The following is a 17,436-nucleotide window of genomic DNA, read 5'->3' as shown; positions in this document are numbered from 1 at the left end:
TGTGTGCCATTATCTAAATCATTGATGAAGATATTGAACAGAATCAGACCCAGAACTGATCCTTGCGGGACCCCACTCATTATGCCCTTCCAGCATGACTGTGAACCACTTATAACTACTCTTCGGGAACGGTTTTCCCACCAGTTATGCACCCACCTTTTAGTAGCTCCATCTAGGTTGCATTTCCCTAGTTTTTTTATGAGAAGGTCATGTGAGACAGAATCAAAAGCTTTATTAAAGTCAAGATTAACCACGTCTACCACTTTCCACCTATCCACAAGGCTTGTTCTCCTGTCAAAGAAAGCTATCAGGTTAGTTTGACAAGATTTTTTTTGACAAATCCATGCTGTTACTTATCACCTTATTATCTTCTATATGTTTGCAAATTGATTGCTTATTTATTTGCTCCATTATCTTTCCAGGTACAGAAGTTAAGCTGACTGGTCTCTAATTCCCCAGATTGTCCTTATTTCCCTTTTTATAGATTAGCACAATATTTGCCCTTTTCCAGTCTTCTGGAATCTCTCCCATTTTCCATGACTTTTCAAAGATAATCATTAATGGCTCAGATATCTCCTCAGTCAGCACCTTGAGTATTCTAGGATGCATTTCATCAGGCCCTGGTGATCTGAAGACATCTAACTTGTCAAAGTAATTTTTGACTTGTTCTTTCCCTATTTTAGACTCTGATCCTACCTCGTTTTCACTGGCATTCACTATGTTAGACGTCCAATCACTACCAACCTTCTTGGTGAAAACTTGAAACAAAGAAGTCATTAAGCACCTCTGCCATTTCCACATTTTCTGTTATTGTTTCCCCCACACACCCATTGAGCAACGAGCCTACCATGTCTTTGGTCTTCCTCTTGTTTCTAATGTATTTGTAGAATGTTTTCTTGTTGCCATTTATGTCTCTAGCTAGTTTGATCTTGTTTTGTGCCTTGGCCTTTCTAATTCTGTCCCTACATACTTGTGTAAACCCCCAAGGAGATTACCTAGATTCCTGGGGCTCTGTCTGCTGGCAGCTCAGGGAGAGGCACACTGTCTCTGGTAGGGAGGGAGAGCCAAGGCAAATTCAGAGTGTGCCCGGCAACTGATAGGGAGTGAGATGCCCTTCCCAGGGAGTTCAGGAAAGGGGAGAAGCCATTTTTGAGTCAGTCTGGAGCCAGCCAGGGCAAGGGAAGGACTGGCTGTGTGGGGAGCTGGTGAGTCCCAGGCCTGCATGAAGGGTTCCTCCTGAGAACTGACCTCTAGGGACCTGAAAGCAAGATCCCTCAGCTGGGCTTCTCCTTCTCCACTGATGATTCCCAGTTTGTAGAGTTTTACTGGGAAACTGCCCCAGCCAGGCTGAATTAGCCCCCCAGCTCCCTAGGTGAGACCAGTCATCACATGGTCAGCTCTGCTCTGTCTGCTAGTTCAGGGCTGCTGCCTGCTGTGAGTGTGTCTGGATGCTGGGCTAGGAGACGACAGTTTGGATTTTAGTACAGTTATGTAATCTGCACCTTGAGCCCTGCACCCCTTTGTGGTGAGGGGAAATCCTGGGACCAAAGCAGCCTGATTCCTGCCTGAAGAGGATCCATGCCAGCAGAGATCAGCCCCTCTTTAGCAACTGAGGAATCCAGAATCATCTCTGAATTTGAGAATCATTCATGGAGTTTGTGAGTGCACCATCTTTTAATCAGTCAGGGAATTTGTTTTCGGGACCCCCTACTCCCTGAACTGTGTCCTCAAGCCAGGGAGTAGGGGCTTGGGGGTTTTATAACCTGCTGCATATTAAACCTGTGGAGGGATTTACCACCTTCTCCCACTTGTGTGTCCTTTGGGCTGTACTGAACCCAGTCAGCCACACTGCTAAACCACCGCAGAGAAGAATTTTGTTGTCATAGGTCATCAAGAGCCCCAACAAAGTATGTGTACCAACAGGACACTAATCTTACATTTGCTACATCAAGTCACGTGACTGGGGAAAGTCACAGGTATTAGCAGCGTGGGCACCAGTGAACCTAAAAATAGTGTTTTACCCTGTTATATTCTATTTATCTCCTGGTTAATATAATTATGGTGTTGAATATATGTACGTGTTTGTGTTATTTCTTGGAAGTCTCCCACTATCTGGCAAGTAAGTGGGGATTACCCTGTGATTAGAATTTTCCTCCCAAGCTGCCCCGGTGACCCTGCCAGGAAGTAGCAAGGGGGGGTAGAGTCACCACCAAATAAATTCATAGGAAAAAATAAAGAAGATACACCCTGCTGAGTGGGTGGCTGGATACAGAAGAACCCAGACCTGTCCATCAAAACCTGTAAGCAGATTGGCATAAAAAAGGTAACCAGGTAGAGAGGGTGTGCTAGACTTGTGTTTATATTTGTTTATATTCATCCTTTGTAATTTGACCTAGTTTCCACTTTTTGTAGGACTCTTTTTTGATTTTTAGATCATTTGTGAACCCAGGTTGGTCTCCTGCCATACTTCCTATCTTTCCTACACAGTGGGATAGTTTGCTCTTGTGCCCTTAATATCTCTTTGAAAAACTGCTAACTGTCTTCAATTGTTTTTCCCCTTAGACTTGCTTCCCATGGGATCTTATCTACCAACTCCCTGAGTTTGCTAAAGTCTGCCTTCTTGAAATCCATTGTCTTTATTTTGCTGTTCTTCCTCCTACCATTCCTTAGACTCATGAACTCTACCATTTCATGATCACTTTCACCCACACTGTCTTCCACTTTCAAATTCTCAACCAGTTCCTCCCTATTTGTCAAAATCAAGTCTAGAACAGCCTCTCCCCTAGTAGCTTTCTCCACCTTCTGAAATCAAAAATTGTCTCCAATACATTCCAAGAACCTGTTGGATCATCTGTGCCCTGCTGTGTTATTTTCCCAACAGATGTCTAGGTAGTTGAAGTCCCCCATCTCCACCAAGTCCTGTGCTTTGGATGATTTTGTTAGTTGTTTAAAAAAAGCCTCATGCACCTCTTCTTCCTGGTTAGGTTACTTGACTAATCATAATGGAGAAGAACTGATTTAACATGGAGCCAAGTACCTATGATAGTAGCAGGGCAGGCAGAGAGTTAGATTATGCTGGACAAACATGGGCTAACAGGCACAATCCCTCCCCCAGCTCCCAGGCATACAGGGGCAATTCACATGCTGCATCTTACTTTTGGGTGATTGCAGCCTGCACCCCACAGGACTCCCAGCTAGCTCTATGAAATGGCATAGAGAAAGGGCCATAGCCATGGCCCTGACTCTTCCTCATCCCCTCTGTAGAGACTCTTGGGGTGCAAGGAGGAAGCAGTCTTTGAGCTCCTCCAAGCATTGGAAGGACACTGGGGAGTCTAGATCTTCTGCATGGTGCATAACTGGGTTGGGGAAGGTTCCTTGTGCCTTCTCCCCACCACTCCATATTCATATTCTATCCAGAGGCAGTTTGGTCCAGAGGCGAGATAATACAGAAACTGTTCTGATGTGATCCTGAGCTAGATGAGGGATTAATATTCCACCAGCAGAAAAATAGGGAAGACACATTCACCTTGAAACCTCTAGCTATTCCAGTATTTTAACTTGTACATGTACATTTAGGCTTTTCCTTTTTAATCAGCAGATTCTTACAGTATATAAGTATATACATTTTTATGAGTCATGAATCATGACATTTAATTTTCTTCATCAATATTAGTGGGTATTTGTTTATAACAATGGGTCTGAGCTTATCTAGTACTAGACAAATTTTATATTACAAAATGATTGCTGAGCATAGGAAGGTATGTTCATTTGCATTTAAATTCACTTTCAAAACAGTGAAATCCTGCCACCTTCTGGACAGTAACCAAACCAAGAGACATTTCTTATAGTCAGCCTTAAAGGATGCTGGAAAAAAGTACCCTCTACTGATGATGAACATTCATTGCTTTTTTTAACCACATTTTAAAAATTAAGTGTTAGGCTGTATAAAATTAATACTTGTTATTAATCCACAGGCAAAACAATCTATTAAGTATTAAAGGGCCTCCCCGCTCACTAGTAATAGCTAAACATGTTGCAAACAACTTTAAAATGTTCAATTCTTAATCTTTTCTGATAGTCACTTTGCTGCTCATGTTTATACTTTCAGGTCTGCTACCAAAACATAATAGAATTTCTATCCACTCAGTGTAAATAGCTTATTAACTGTTCAATAAAAATCCCTATATTAGCAGTACTAGTGATAAATGCATTAAATGAATATATATAAAAACAAAGTCAAATGGGAGAGAGAAAGATAGTGGTATTCATGTTATGGTTGAACAAAATAGGTTATAAAGGCACGAGTGGGAAGCTTATTTCTTCATTCATACGGCATGCAGCACTTAATACAAATAAAACTGCTAATGCATGTAGGTGAACATCTGAAATAATAGATGTCTGAAAATTAATCATTTTAAATTGTGCTTCCAGGACTAGTCAGAGGAAGGCTGCAGAATAATGTACCTTATTTTGGCTACAAAGCCTAACTGTTCTTGTGCTTGGATGAGATCAGCCAGCTGTTTTTGCAGAGACATATCCTTACCATGGGCTTGTCTAATAAATGGATGCTCTAAAAGGTGGGTGACTGAAGGACGCTTTTCAAAATCCTTAATAAGACACCTGTGGAAATAGAGCAATAGCATTACACATATAGTACATGCTGTTTGATAACAAAATCATTTAATTTGACTTGAACATTAAACTGTTGACTTATTGTCTGGCAGTTCTGTCACAGAAACCAGATTGCTTTTTCTACTTATTGGTATTATTAATTATATGAGGGGACAATATTCACTTTTTATTTACAGTGGTGTAAATCTGGAATAACGTTACTTAACTCAGTGGAGTTACTTAACACTTATAACACTGGTGTACCACAGCGGAATTTGGGCCAGTAAATATATGGCAATCTTTTAAAAAAGAGTAAACAGCATAAAGTACAGGTTTGCAGCATTACTATAGTCTTGTTTGAAGTGTCCATTCAAAGTAGTTTTCATCTGAGAACAAAGAGTAAAGTCCTGTAGTAATTAATTTCCTACATATTATCCAATGGGAATTCTGACTGAGTGAGGACTGTAGGATTTAGCCCAAAAAATAAATGAGTAAGTGAACACTAGTCAGAACAATTTGATGCCAAGTTTTTAATAAACTAAGAATGTTTTCAATATAATGTATACTATGGTGACAGGCATTAGTATAAGAACCTTGACTGGTAAATTAGTAAACCTACTTAATATAGATCAGACTAGACACAAATGATTCAAACTTAAATGCTAACTAGGATGGGCAAGTTCAATCGCTGACAGGGTCAGGTGATCTCGTAATGAGCAAACAAGCAGAGCTTATGAAATTAACATGGAATAATGCTTAACTAATAAATATCATAGATTACTGTCAAAGATCTAAAATCTAGGAAGCCATGGTAAGAAGTATAATTCAGTGCCCGTACAGTAAAGGTGGAATAATATGCTCCAAATAGAGAAATGCCTTTAAACTATCAGATTTTTTTCAAAACTTTAATTTCTTTTTGTATTAGTTTGTTCAATTTTATTTAGTTCAGTAATTATACTGTGATTGTAACATTTTGATCATTTGAGAATCAGCAAAGGAAAAGCTATATTACAGTATATATGGCAATCCTAGCATATATCTATCATTTCAGGGAACTCCTACTGGACTCCAGTGCAAGATGAGATTGTCTGAATAGATGCTTTAAAATTAAAATGTTTTTACACTTCATATTTACCGATGTTTCATGAAGCAATTACACTAAATATACATTTAAAGAAGTCTTTCCTTTACATGAGAAAATTTGGCAAGCAGAGGATACCATTTTACACAAAAAGTGGAATGAAACTTTCATATCTTTTATAGCATTCAATACTCTACCAGTAGCAATCCGCAAACTTTAAATTATATCTAAAACATTATACATTTTAGTTTATTACAAAATACACTAGCAAATTATTAAAGCTCAGCCTCACCTTGAATATTTTCTAGAACATTAAAGCCTGGTTCCCAGAATAATCCTGCAACATCTGTCTTTCAAAATAATTTTAATAATTGTGGTTCGTCAGGACCATTTTCACAGCCCTTTTCGTTGACCATCATCTAGTCCAGAAAAGACAGTCTGTAAAATGTTCTGTCAATTTTACAATTGGTCAGTGGAGTTTTGCTATCTGTTAGAACTGGAGCTTCCTGATAGAAAAACTAAACCAACAGAACCTACATTATCTCCATTCCTCTGACTGCAGAGCTATAAATACCACTCCTGTCCTGCCATGAAAAGAAATCAATCATTTGTCTTTTACGTGTTCTGACTCCTTTTTGTTTTGTTTTTGGGTTTTTTGTTTTTATCCATGATTTTTAAAAGTGAATGCACTCACATATAAAATATTGGGCATGTCAGTCTCCATTTAAATGTATACCCTTCTCTTTTGTGTGTGTGAGTTGTGTAAAAGGAGAGCAAACACTATAATGAAAATAGAGAAAAACACAAAACTAGCAGGTATTCAAAGTCACATATTCCTTATTTAATAGAACTAGTGATTAACTTTATTTCAAATGTCTACCATGGGGAATTGGTACTGAAAAGTTTATATTGAATTCATTTGAAGTTTACCACCCTTAACAATACTCGGTTCAAAGACAACATTCCAATTGTTTTAAGACAATAAAAGTAAGGGTTAGAGTAAAGTCTGTACAAGAAATGGGATAGCTAAAGTGCTGTTAAAAGCACTAATAGCATGGAAACTTTTTATCTTACTGTCTTGCAGACAGTAGGACAAATTATGCTCTGAGTTACACCACTGGAAAGTCTACAGAAACTCTGCTGACTAGGCCTAGAGCCTGTGATAGATGGTCTTACATGTAGGGATGGCCCAGGGCTGAAGCATTCAACTATCCATGGTACTGCATGTAATATATTATAAAATTACCTACACTACACTTTGGTTTTGTCACGGATTCTGGTAAATGTCACAAAAATATAGTAAAAAATATAAGTTAGAGACATTGTTTTGTTCTCCCATTTTTAATGCAATTAAAAAGCACAATGCTTAACACAATTATTATTATTAACAACAAGGCGGACAGAACATAAGGCAGGATAGAGAACTATCCGGTTAAAAATATTTAGATAAGTTAGATGTATTCAAGTTGGCAGGGCCTGACAAAATTCATCCTAGGGTATTTAAGAAACTAGCTGAAGCAATCTGGAAACCATTAGCAATTATCCCTGAGACCTCATGGAGGACAGGTGAGATCCCAGAGGACTGGAGAAGGGAAAATATAGTGCCTATCTTTAAAAGGGGTGCAAAGAAGACCGAAGGAATTTCCAGTCAGCCTATATTCAATACCGGGGAAGATACTGGAATAAATTATTAAGCAATCAATTTGTGAGCACCTAGAGAATAACAGGGTAATAAGTAAAAGCCTACATGGATTTGTCAAGAACAAATCATGCTAGACCAACCTAATTTCCTTCTCTGGCAGGGCTAGTGGCCTAGTGAATACGGGGGAAGCACTAGATGTGCAATGTCTTGATCTAAGTAAGGCTTTTGACATGACATTCTCAAAGCAAACTACAGAAATGTGGTCTAGATGAAATTACTATAATATGAGTGCACAACTGGTTGAAAGACCAGACTGAAAGTGTAAGTATCAATGGTTCACCGTCAAACTAGGAGGATGTATTTAGTGGGATCCTGCAGGGGGTTTGTCCTGAGTCCTGAATCCAGTACTATTCAACTTTTTCATTGATGACTTGGATACTGGAATGGAGAGTATGTATAAAATGTGGGGATAACATGAAGCTGGGAGCAGTTGCAAGGAATTTGGAGGACAGGATTAGAATTCAAAATGACCTTGGCAAATTGGAGAATTAGTTTGAAATCAACAAGATGAAATTCAGTAAAGATCAGTGCACAGCACTATACTTTGGAAGAAAAATATCAAATGAACAAAGACAAAATGGGGTATAACTGGCTAGACAGTAGTACAGCAGAAAAGAATCTGGGTGTTATAGTGGATCAGAAATTGAATATGAGCCTACAATGTGATGAAGTTGCAGAAAAGTCAAATATTCTGGAATGTTAGACACAGGAGGTAATTGTCCCACTCTACTTAGCACTGACGAGACCTTGGCTGAGATGCTGTGTCCAGTTCTGGGCACCACACTTTAAGAAAGATGTGGACAAATTGGGGAGAATCTAGAGGAGAGCATCAAAAATGAAAAGAGGTTTAGACAACCTGACCTAAGAAAAAAGATTAAAAAACTGGGCATGTTTAGTCTTGAGAAAAGAAGATTCAGGGGTAACAAACAATAATGGTCTTCAGATATCTTAGGAGCCATTATAAAGAGGCTGGTGATCAATTGTCCTCCATGTCCACGGCAGGAAGGACAAGAAGTAATCTGATTAACTTGCAGCAATGGAGATTTGGGTTAGATATTAGGAAAACTTTATAAGGATAGTTAAGTACCAGAATAAGTTACTAAGGGAGGTTGTGAAATCCCTGTCATTGGAGGTTTTTAAGAACAGCTTAGACAAACACCTGACAGGGATGGCTTAGGTATACTTAGTCCTGGCTCAGTGCAGGGGGATAGACTAGATGATCTCAAGGTGCCTCACAGCCCTACATTTCTATTATTCTATGGATTTAGAAGCTCCCACATGAGAGAGAATAGTCAGAAAAATGTATAAAGCGCTGGAGCCAATTCTCCCAGATGGGGTCCTGAAATTCATGGTAGAAATGTCATAAATGACAGACACATTTTGGAGACACCACACCATCTTTGTAAACCAACTCTATTCTTTAAAGAATATTTTTTAAATGATCATTTTGGGTGAAATTCCAGGCCCACTGAAATCAATGGGAGTTTTGCTAATGGATCTGGGATTTCACCTTTTGTGTTCAAAGGTCCCACCTTGGTCCAGATTCCCTCTGAGACACCAAGACCCCAATGCCTGCCTTTCTTCTTGCCTCCTAAGAGGCAGGGGAGGGCAGAGCCACCACTAGCACATCACATAGGCTGACCTATAAACATCCCCCACCCGGAGGAAGCAACCCAGAACGGCAGTGAAAGCAGCAACAGTATGATCAAAGACACACTTCACTGTCCCGTGAACCATGTCCTCACCCTCCAAGGTCAACAGGACTTACCTCACAGAATACTCAGTTTCTGCAGGTAAAAGAGGGATGGTGAGGAAGAAAAGGAACAACTTGACATGGAATAAATTGTAGGCAAGTTGCTAGGAGAAAGGGTCATAAATAATGTGACATGACTGGAGACAATCATTATTGGAGGCTGTATTTAGCAAGAATTTTAGTGTATGTTAAATGCTCTTCCCCTCTTCTTTGTCTCTTTTTTGTCTATTTAGACTGCAAGCAGTTGGGCTGGGACCTATTTTATTGTTTATCCATAAGTTTTGTAGAGAGAGTGGCTTGAAGCTTGTATTGTAGCTGGAAGTTTTCAGGGACTCTTTACTGAGAGGTTGACTTTTAGGAGAGGGGTCAGTTGTTAGATTTTAGTCTTGTTATTGTCTCCATAACCTGTCATAGGTGCCTGAAGATTAAGATTGTATCCTTCGTGTCAATATTTTAATAACTCTAATTAACTAAATAAATAGAAAGTGCCTAACATACTTTGGGCACTAGATGAATAATATTAATAAAATAACAACAACAACAGGGAAATGAAAGTTATCCTCTGCTCTGTCCCTTTGTTTCATTGCTGTATTCTGTGCAGTCCACTGTTCCAAACTGCAGCTTATAAAGAAGTTTGTTCAGCTGTTTACCACTCTCTCCTGACGAGCAAAAATCCCCAAATATCAAAAGTCATTGATATTGTAACAAATCTGTGGCCATCTAGGATTTCACTTGAGTTAGAGGTGAAACTTCATGAACTCATCACACTACAGACTGATAACATACAGCTGATTAGTCTGGAGATGATGAAGGGCTGTGGCCAGCTGCCAGTTCCTGTCCTGGAGGAAAAGGAGAAGTTTCTTACTAAGAAGACATTGAATTGTTCTTCACTATCTTGCACCACCTATGCGAGGTATAGACATCTTTCACATGTGATGCTACATATGACTCTTGGAGATTGTTGAGCTTCAGCTTGTATGATAGGCCCAATCTCTGCCAGGAGCCACGGGGTGATCTCAGTATATTAGTTGCACTGAGTTGCATGGTCAGACAGGAAGAAAGTATGTGGAAAAATAAAGAGTAAACTACTGAGTACAGTAGTTCCTTATCTAACTAGTGGACATATACTAGCAGGGATACTTCCAGTGTTTGTGACTGATACTCTAGGCTTCATCTCTCTGCCTTAGTCCCCAGTCCTCCATAGGGATCTTTATGAGCAGACCTTTGAGCTTGTGCGGATCTGACTGCAGATCATCTACCCTATCCCTGTTGTGTTTACTGCCATTCAGCAGTGTGTGTTCCAACTCACAATGGAAACTGGAATGTACAAACTCCATATGTTCACATAACTTATTTTTAGGCAAGGAAACTATATTAGAATATTTAAGAGGGATTGAAATCCTCGGGGTAATCTGGCAAAGTCAGGAAAAAGTATGCAGAAGCAGAAGCACATACCTTTGAAATATAGAGACATTTACATTTAGAAGATGAACATCTAGAGAAGGGCTAGCACCACTTCCTTGATTAAAATCCTGGGCTTTATGCCCTACAGCAGAAATCCTGTATCCTCTCACACTGCTCGCATGGTTTGGCTCTGCTAACATTCTCATGAGCTACTTCCCAAAGTGTTTTCTTTTATATGTTTTTAAAAGACCATAGCTCAGAGGCAGCTATGGACCAACCACAGTCCTGTCTGCCTTATTGACAAGAACATATCAAAATGTGTGTTGCATTATCAAAAAGATATTTAAAAGTTCATATCACTAAGGAAAGTGCTCTCTGAAGTAAGAAAAGGCTTCAACTAAAATATGTTCAGGTGCCCATTTGAATACTCATTTAGGACCAATTTGGACAGTTAGTCTAATTAACATGATCAGTCCAACATCAACTATACTGCAACTACAACACCAAGCCTACTGCACCTGCAAATTAATTAAATTTGTTTGGCCCATGGAATTTATAAATGAAAGTCCAAGCTGTGGGACTTCTAGTTCTCATTGTACAAATTGGCTCAAAAATACATTGCAAGATGTGTGTCATATAAGATACACTAAAATGTTGTTCAGATTTGGTATGTGTGCCTATAAAATAAAAAGAGGGGTAAGTAAGTAGGGGTTGAAAAGGAAACAAATACTGTACATGTAGGCCTTGACGAAAGTCAATCCATTACTTAATTTGAAATTCTAGTATCTTCTATTATGCTTTCTTCGCTGAAAATTAATTCTCAGAATTCATTAGTGTCACTACATTAAACATAGGTTGCAGCCATTTGCTGCAATCTCACAGCCAGGCTCCTAAGCACCATTTCCATTCTGCCACAATTACAGGCAAAGATGAAGCATTTATTAGCGGGGAACAAGAGCAGACACCCACACATAGGCCTGTCTAAGATAGCCTCTAAAAATTCACTGGCTGCTTGCACTTGGACGATAACATTGTTGGAATTGCTCTGTCTCAACAATATAATCTGCCATTTTGCAACTGGCAAATCAGATGACTGAAAGGGGGAACTATTTATCAGCAGTCATGAACAAATATTTAGTAATGAATAAATGGAATGAAATAGATTTTATAAGAGCACCAATGGTAGTCTGAATATTTTGTAAGCTCAGAAAGAGAAAACAATTACTAATGCCCCTCATTATTCCAGCCAAAGCTGATTAGACTAGCATTAGTGTTTCTTTTTGAAATTCTTTTTTTTTCCACCAGAGTGATTACAACCTCCACAACTACAAATTTGTTCTTTAAAAAAAATTGATTTAGTGAGTGGATCCAGACCTCAGACATATTTTTAGGCATACTTTATTTATTTCCAGCATTTCATGGACAAAACAATATACCTCCAAAAATATTTTAATCCAAGGTACTATGTTTTTAGATACACAAAATGCAGAATGACCTTTATTTAAATTAAGTGGACAAAAACAGGAACAAAAGTTAGGTTTCCACAAGAGATCACAGGATGTCTTTGTGTTGCAGATGTCTGTAGCAGGTACAGCAGAAAACAAAATTGTAACTGAATCTGCAGCAGAGAGAATATATCTTCTCCTGTGAGAAGATGCAGTGCACACACAGCAAGTCATAACAGATACACATTACACTCACCAAAGTGTCAGTCACTGCTATGGGTCTGTCTATCCAGCCATTTACACTGCATCCATCAATATGATATTTAAATGCCTGTGGATAGGCAACCCTGTCCAGCTGTGATAAGAAATGCCTCAATTCACACAGAAACTTTCCTGGGATTCAAAAAGTGCACTTTCTGGATCCAGTCAGAACTGGAGGTAGAAGGGCTATAATGCTGCAAGAAAGGCCAGTGTCCCAGCCTAATTTGCAAGCTAACAAGGCTTAGATAGTTCTTCACCCAAAGTCTGAATAAATTTCATCCAAACCTGTCACAAATGAGGGCCTGCATCTGGGCCCAGGATCAGCTAGCAGGTAACCATCGCCAAAATTCCTCATTGGCCAAATCACCTGATTGACCAAGCAGCACAGCCTGGACTGCTCTTAAGACCAAGCAGTAGCACTTGGCCTGATATTGTTCAATGCTTACACCTGCAGGTGTGATTGCTCCTGTGCCTGCCTTGTTTCTAGCCTTCCTCCAGCCCTGTTCAGCTCAGACTCCTGTTTCCTGGTCCCACCTCTGACCGCCACTGCTCCAACTGCCAGGTTTGACCACCCATGCCCCAGTCCAAGACAGTGGCAAACCTTTACAAGTTTGCCCATTGTCAACTGCTGAATACATTAGCTGCTACATCTCAGTACTGCTTGGCAATACCTTGATGATTCAGGGTAAGATTTATTTTTAATATTTATTGTTTCAATAACTCTGCATGGTCAAAAAAAAGTCTTAAAAATAAACATCAAAGGGTTAAGCCCCCAAAACAAAACTGAAAAATTAATAAAATCCAAGGCATAATCATGCTCAATTAATCTGCCTTTGACTAACCCCTGCTGTCTGTAGAGTAGAAAAACGCTAAAAAGCAAGATCAGCAAAGCCAGGTCTATATGACAGTTCAAACATTTCCAAGCACTTGAATCAGTTACATGTGCGTGCTTACAATAAATTTGAAGTTTTCTCTCTCACACACACACACATACACACAAAGATACTGCGTTAGATACTTAGCATTTTCTTCTCTTTTAGAAGAGAAATCTATGGATTTGTGCTGCCATTTAAGAAAAAATAGAGTGGAAACCACTCGTAAGGAACTCACTCTTAGTGAAAATGAACCTGCAATGAACAAAAAGTGAAGTCCTGGGTTTTGTCAAAGCATTCCAAGGAATAAAGCTCCCTTTATAGTGATGCGCAAATTAGATTGTAAGGAACTACAGGAGCTAGTGTTTCTTGAGTCTGGGGTCTCACAGTAGCAATAGCACGACAAAGCAAGCTTCATCCATGTCCACTTCCAACCTTTCTGGAGTTCCTGCATCCTGTTCAAGCCCTACTGTATCTTTTACTGCATGCAAATCTTATAAGGGCTGCAAATACATCTATTATTAGATGTGCATGTTGTAAAAACACAAGTATGGTTCTTACAGAATACAGACGCCCTTCTTGCATGGAAAATTAAAGGGGGCTTTCATGCAGTTGCCCTGCATCAGTTAGGGCTTTTCCACTGAGGGTCACATGCTAATTATAGGTTTCAGAGTAGCAGCCGTGTTAGTCTGTATTCGCAAAAAGAAAAGGAGTACTTGTGGCACCTTAGAGACTAACAAATTTATTAGAGCATAAGCTTTCGTGAGCTACAGCTCACTTCATCGGATGCATTTGGTGGAAAAAACAGAGGGGAGATTGATATACACACACAGAGAACAAGAAACAATGGGTTTATCATACACACTGTAAGGAGAGTGATCACTTAAGATAAGCCATCACCAGCAGCAGGGGGGGGGAAAGGAGGAAAACCTTTCATGGTGACAAGCAAGGTAGGCTATTTCCAGCAGTTAACAAGAATATCTGAGGAACAGTGGGGTGGGGGTGGGGGGGAGAAATAACATGGGGAAATAGTTTTACTTTGTGTAATGACTCATCCATTCCCAGTCTCTATTCAAGCCTAAGTTAATTGTATCCAGTTTGCAAATTAATTCCAATTCAGCAGTCTCTCGTTGGAGTCTGTTTTTGAAGCTTTTTGTTGAAGGATAGCCACTCTTAGGTCTGTAATCCAGTGACCAGAGAGATTGAAGTGTTCTCCAACTGGTTTTTGAATGTTATAATTCTTGACGTCTGATTTGTGTCCATTCATTCTTTAACGTAGAGACTGTCCAGTTTGACCAATGTACATGTCAGAGGGGCATTGCTGGCACATGATGGCATATATCACATTGGTAGATGCGCAGGTGAACAAACCTCTGATAGTGTGGCTGATGTGATTAGGCCCTATGATGGTGTCCCCTGAATAGATATGTGGACACAGTTGGCAACGGGCTTTGTTCCAAGGATAGGTTGTGTGGTGTGTGGTTGCTGGTGAGTATTTGCTTCAGATTGGGGGGCTGTCTGTAAGCAAGGACTGGCCTGTCTCCCAAGATCTGTGAGAGTGATGGGTCGTCCTTCAGGATAGGTTGTAGATCCTTGATGATGCGTTGGAGAGGTTTTAGTTGGGGGCTGAAGGTGATGGCTAGTGGCGTTCTGTTATTTTCTTTGTTGGGCCTGTCCTGTAGTAGGTGACTTCTGGGTACTCTTCTGGCTCTGTCAATCTGTTTCTTCACTTCAGCAGGTGGGTATTGTAGTTGTAGGAATGCATGATAGAGATCTTGTAGGTGTTTGTCTCTGTCTGAGGGGTTGGAGCAAATGCGGTTATATCGTAGAGCTTGGCTGTAGACAATGGATCGTGTGGTATGATCTGGATGAAAGCTAGAGGCATGTAGGTAGGAATAGTGGTCAGTAGGTTTCCGATATAGGGTGGTGTTTATGTGACCATCGCGTATTAGCACCGTAGTGTCCAGGAAGTGGATCTCTTGTGTGGACTGGTCCAGGCTGAGGTTGATGGTGGGATGGAAATTGTTGAAATCATGGTGGAATTCCTCAAGGGCTTCTTTTCCATGGGTCCAGATGATGATGATGTCATCAATGTAGCGCAAGTAGAGTAGGGGCATTAGGGGACGAGAGCTGAGGAAACGTTCTAAGTCAGCCATAAAAATGTTGGCATACTGTGGCGCCATGCGGGTACCTATCGCAGTGCCGCTGATTTGAAGGTATACATTGTCCCCAAATGTGAAATAGTTATGGGTGAGGACAAAGTCACAAAGTTCAGCCACCAGGTTAGCCGTGACATTATCGGGGATACTGTTCCTGACGGCTTGTAGTCCATCTTTGTGTGGAATGTTGGTGTAGAGGGCTTCTACATCCTTAGTGGCTAGGATGGTGTTTTTAGGAAGATCACCAATGGACTGTAGTTTCCTCAGGAAGTCAGTGGTGTCTCGAAGATAGCTGGGAGTGCTGGTAATGTAGGGCCTGAGGAGGGAATCTACATAGGCAGACAATCCTGCTGTCAGGGTGCCAATGCCTGAGATGATGGGGCGTCCAGGATTTCCAGGTTTATGGATCTTGGGTAGCAGATAGAATACCCCAGGTCGGGGCTCCAGGGGTGTGTCTGTGCGGATTTGTTCTTGTGCTTTTTCAGGGAGTTTCTTGAGCAAATGCTGTAGTTTCTTTTGGTAACTCTCAGTGGGATCAGAGGGTAATGGCTTGTAGAAAGTGGTGTTGGAGAGCTGCCTAGTAGCCTCTGTTTCATACTCCGACCTCTTCATGATGATGACAGCACCTCCTTTGTCAGCCTTTTTGATTATGATGTCAGAGTTGTTTCTGAGGCTGTGGATGGCACTGTGTTCTGCATGGCTGAGGTTATGGGGCAAGTGATGCTGCTTTTCCACAATTTCAGCTCGTGCACATCGGCGGAAGCACTCCATGTAGAAGTCCAGGCTGCTGTTTCAACCTTCAGGAGGAGTACACCCAGAATCCTTCTTTTTGTAGTGTTGGTAGGAAGGTCTCTGTGGGTTAATATGTTGGTCATAGGTGTGTTGGAAATATTCCTTGAGTCAGAGACGTCGAAAATAGGATTCTAGGTCACCACAGAACTGTATCATGTTCGTGGGGGTGGAGGGGCAAAAGGAGAGGCCCCGAGATAGGACAGATTCTTCTGCTGGGCTAAGAGTATAGATGGATAGATTAACAATATTGCTGGGTGGGTTACAGGAACCACTGTTGTGGCCCCTTGTGGCATGTAGTAGTTTAGATAGTTTAGTGTCCTTTTTCTTTTGTAGAGAAGCAAAGTGTGTGTTGTAAATGGCTTGTCTAGTTTTTGTAAACTCCAGCCACGTGAAAGTTTGTGTGGAAGGTTAGTTCTTTATGAGAGTATCCAGTTTTGAGAGCTCATTCTTAATCTTTCCTGTTTGCTGTAGAGGATGTGGATCAGGTGGTTCCGCAGTTTCTTTGAGAGTGTGTGGCACAAGCTGTCAGCATAGTCTGTGTGGTATGTAGATTGTAATGGATTTTTTACCTTCAGTCCTTTTTGTATGATGTCCATCTGTTTGCATTTGGAGAGGAAGATGATGTCTGTCTGTATCTGTACGAGTTTTTTCATGAAGTTGACAGATTTCCACTCTATACGGCTAAATTCAGTGCCTTGCATAATGACAGGTTTCAGAGTAGCAGCCGTGTTAGTCTGTATTCACAAAAAGAAAAAGAGTACTTGTGGCACTTTAGAGACTAAATTTTATTAGAGCATAAGCTTTTGTGAGCTACAGCTTACTTCATCGGATGCATTTGGTAGAAAAAACAGAGAGGAGATTGATATACACACACAGAGAACATGAAACAATGGGTTTATCATACACACTGTAAGGAGAGTGATCACTTAAGATAAGCCATCACCAGCAGCGGGGGGGGGGGAGAGGAGGAAAACCTTTCATGGTGACAAGCAAGGTAGGCTATTTCCAGCAGTTAACAAGAATATCTGAGGAACAGTGGGGGGTGGGGGGGGGAGAAATAACATGGGTAAATAGTTTTACTTTGTGTAATGACTCATCCATTCCCAGTCTCTATTCAAGCCTAAGTTAATTGTATCCAGTTTGCAAATTAATTCCAATTCAGCAGTCCCTCGTTGGAGTCTGTTTTTGAAGCTTTTTTGTTGAAGGATAGCCACTCTTAGGTCTGTAATCCAGTGACCAGAGAGATTGAAGTGTTCTCCAACTGGTTTTTGAATGTTATAATTCTTGACGTCTGATTTGTGTCCATTTATTCTTTTACGTAGAGACTGTCCAGTTTGACCAATGTACATGGCAAAG

General features: G+C 40.4%; 1 protein-coding gene across 1 annotated transcript in view; it reads right to left on the bottom strand.

The window, feature by feature from the left end:
* MYO3B (myosin IIIB) overlaps positions 1-17,436 on the bottom strand; it is a 312,077-nt gene that overhangs the window by 206,295 nt on the left and 88,346 nt on the right. Inside the window, exon 9 of the mRNA XM_043504856.1 lies at positions 4,465-4,620. Coding sequence (XP_043360791.1) covers positions 4,465-4,620 — 156 coding nt within the window. The remainder of the gene's footprint in view (positions 1-4,464; positions 4,621-17,436) is intronic.

Source organism: Dermochelys coriacea, chromosome 11, assembly GCF_009764565.3.
Source record: "Dermochelys coriacea isolate rDerCor1 chromosome 11, rDerCor1.pri.v4, whole genome shotgun sequence".
NCBI classification, from domain to species: domain Eukaryota; kingdom Metazoa; phylum Chordata; order Testudines; family Dermochelyidae; genus Dermochelys; species Dermochelys coriacea.
The sequence above is the reverse complement of the archived record's forward strand: the minus strand, read 5'-3'. Positions and strand labels throughout refer to the sequence as shown.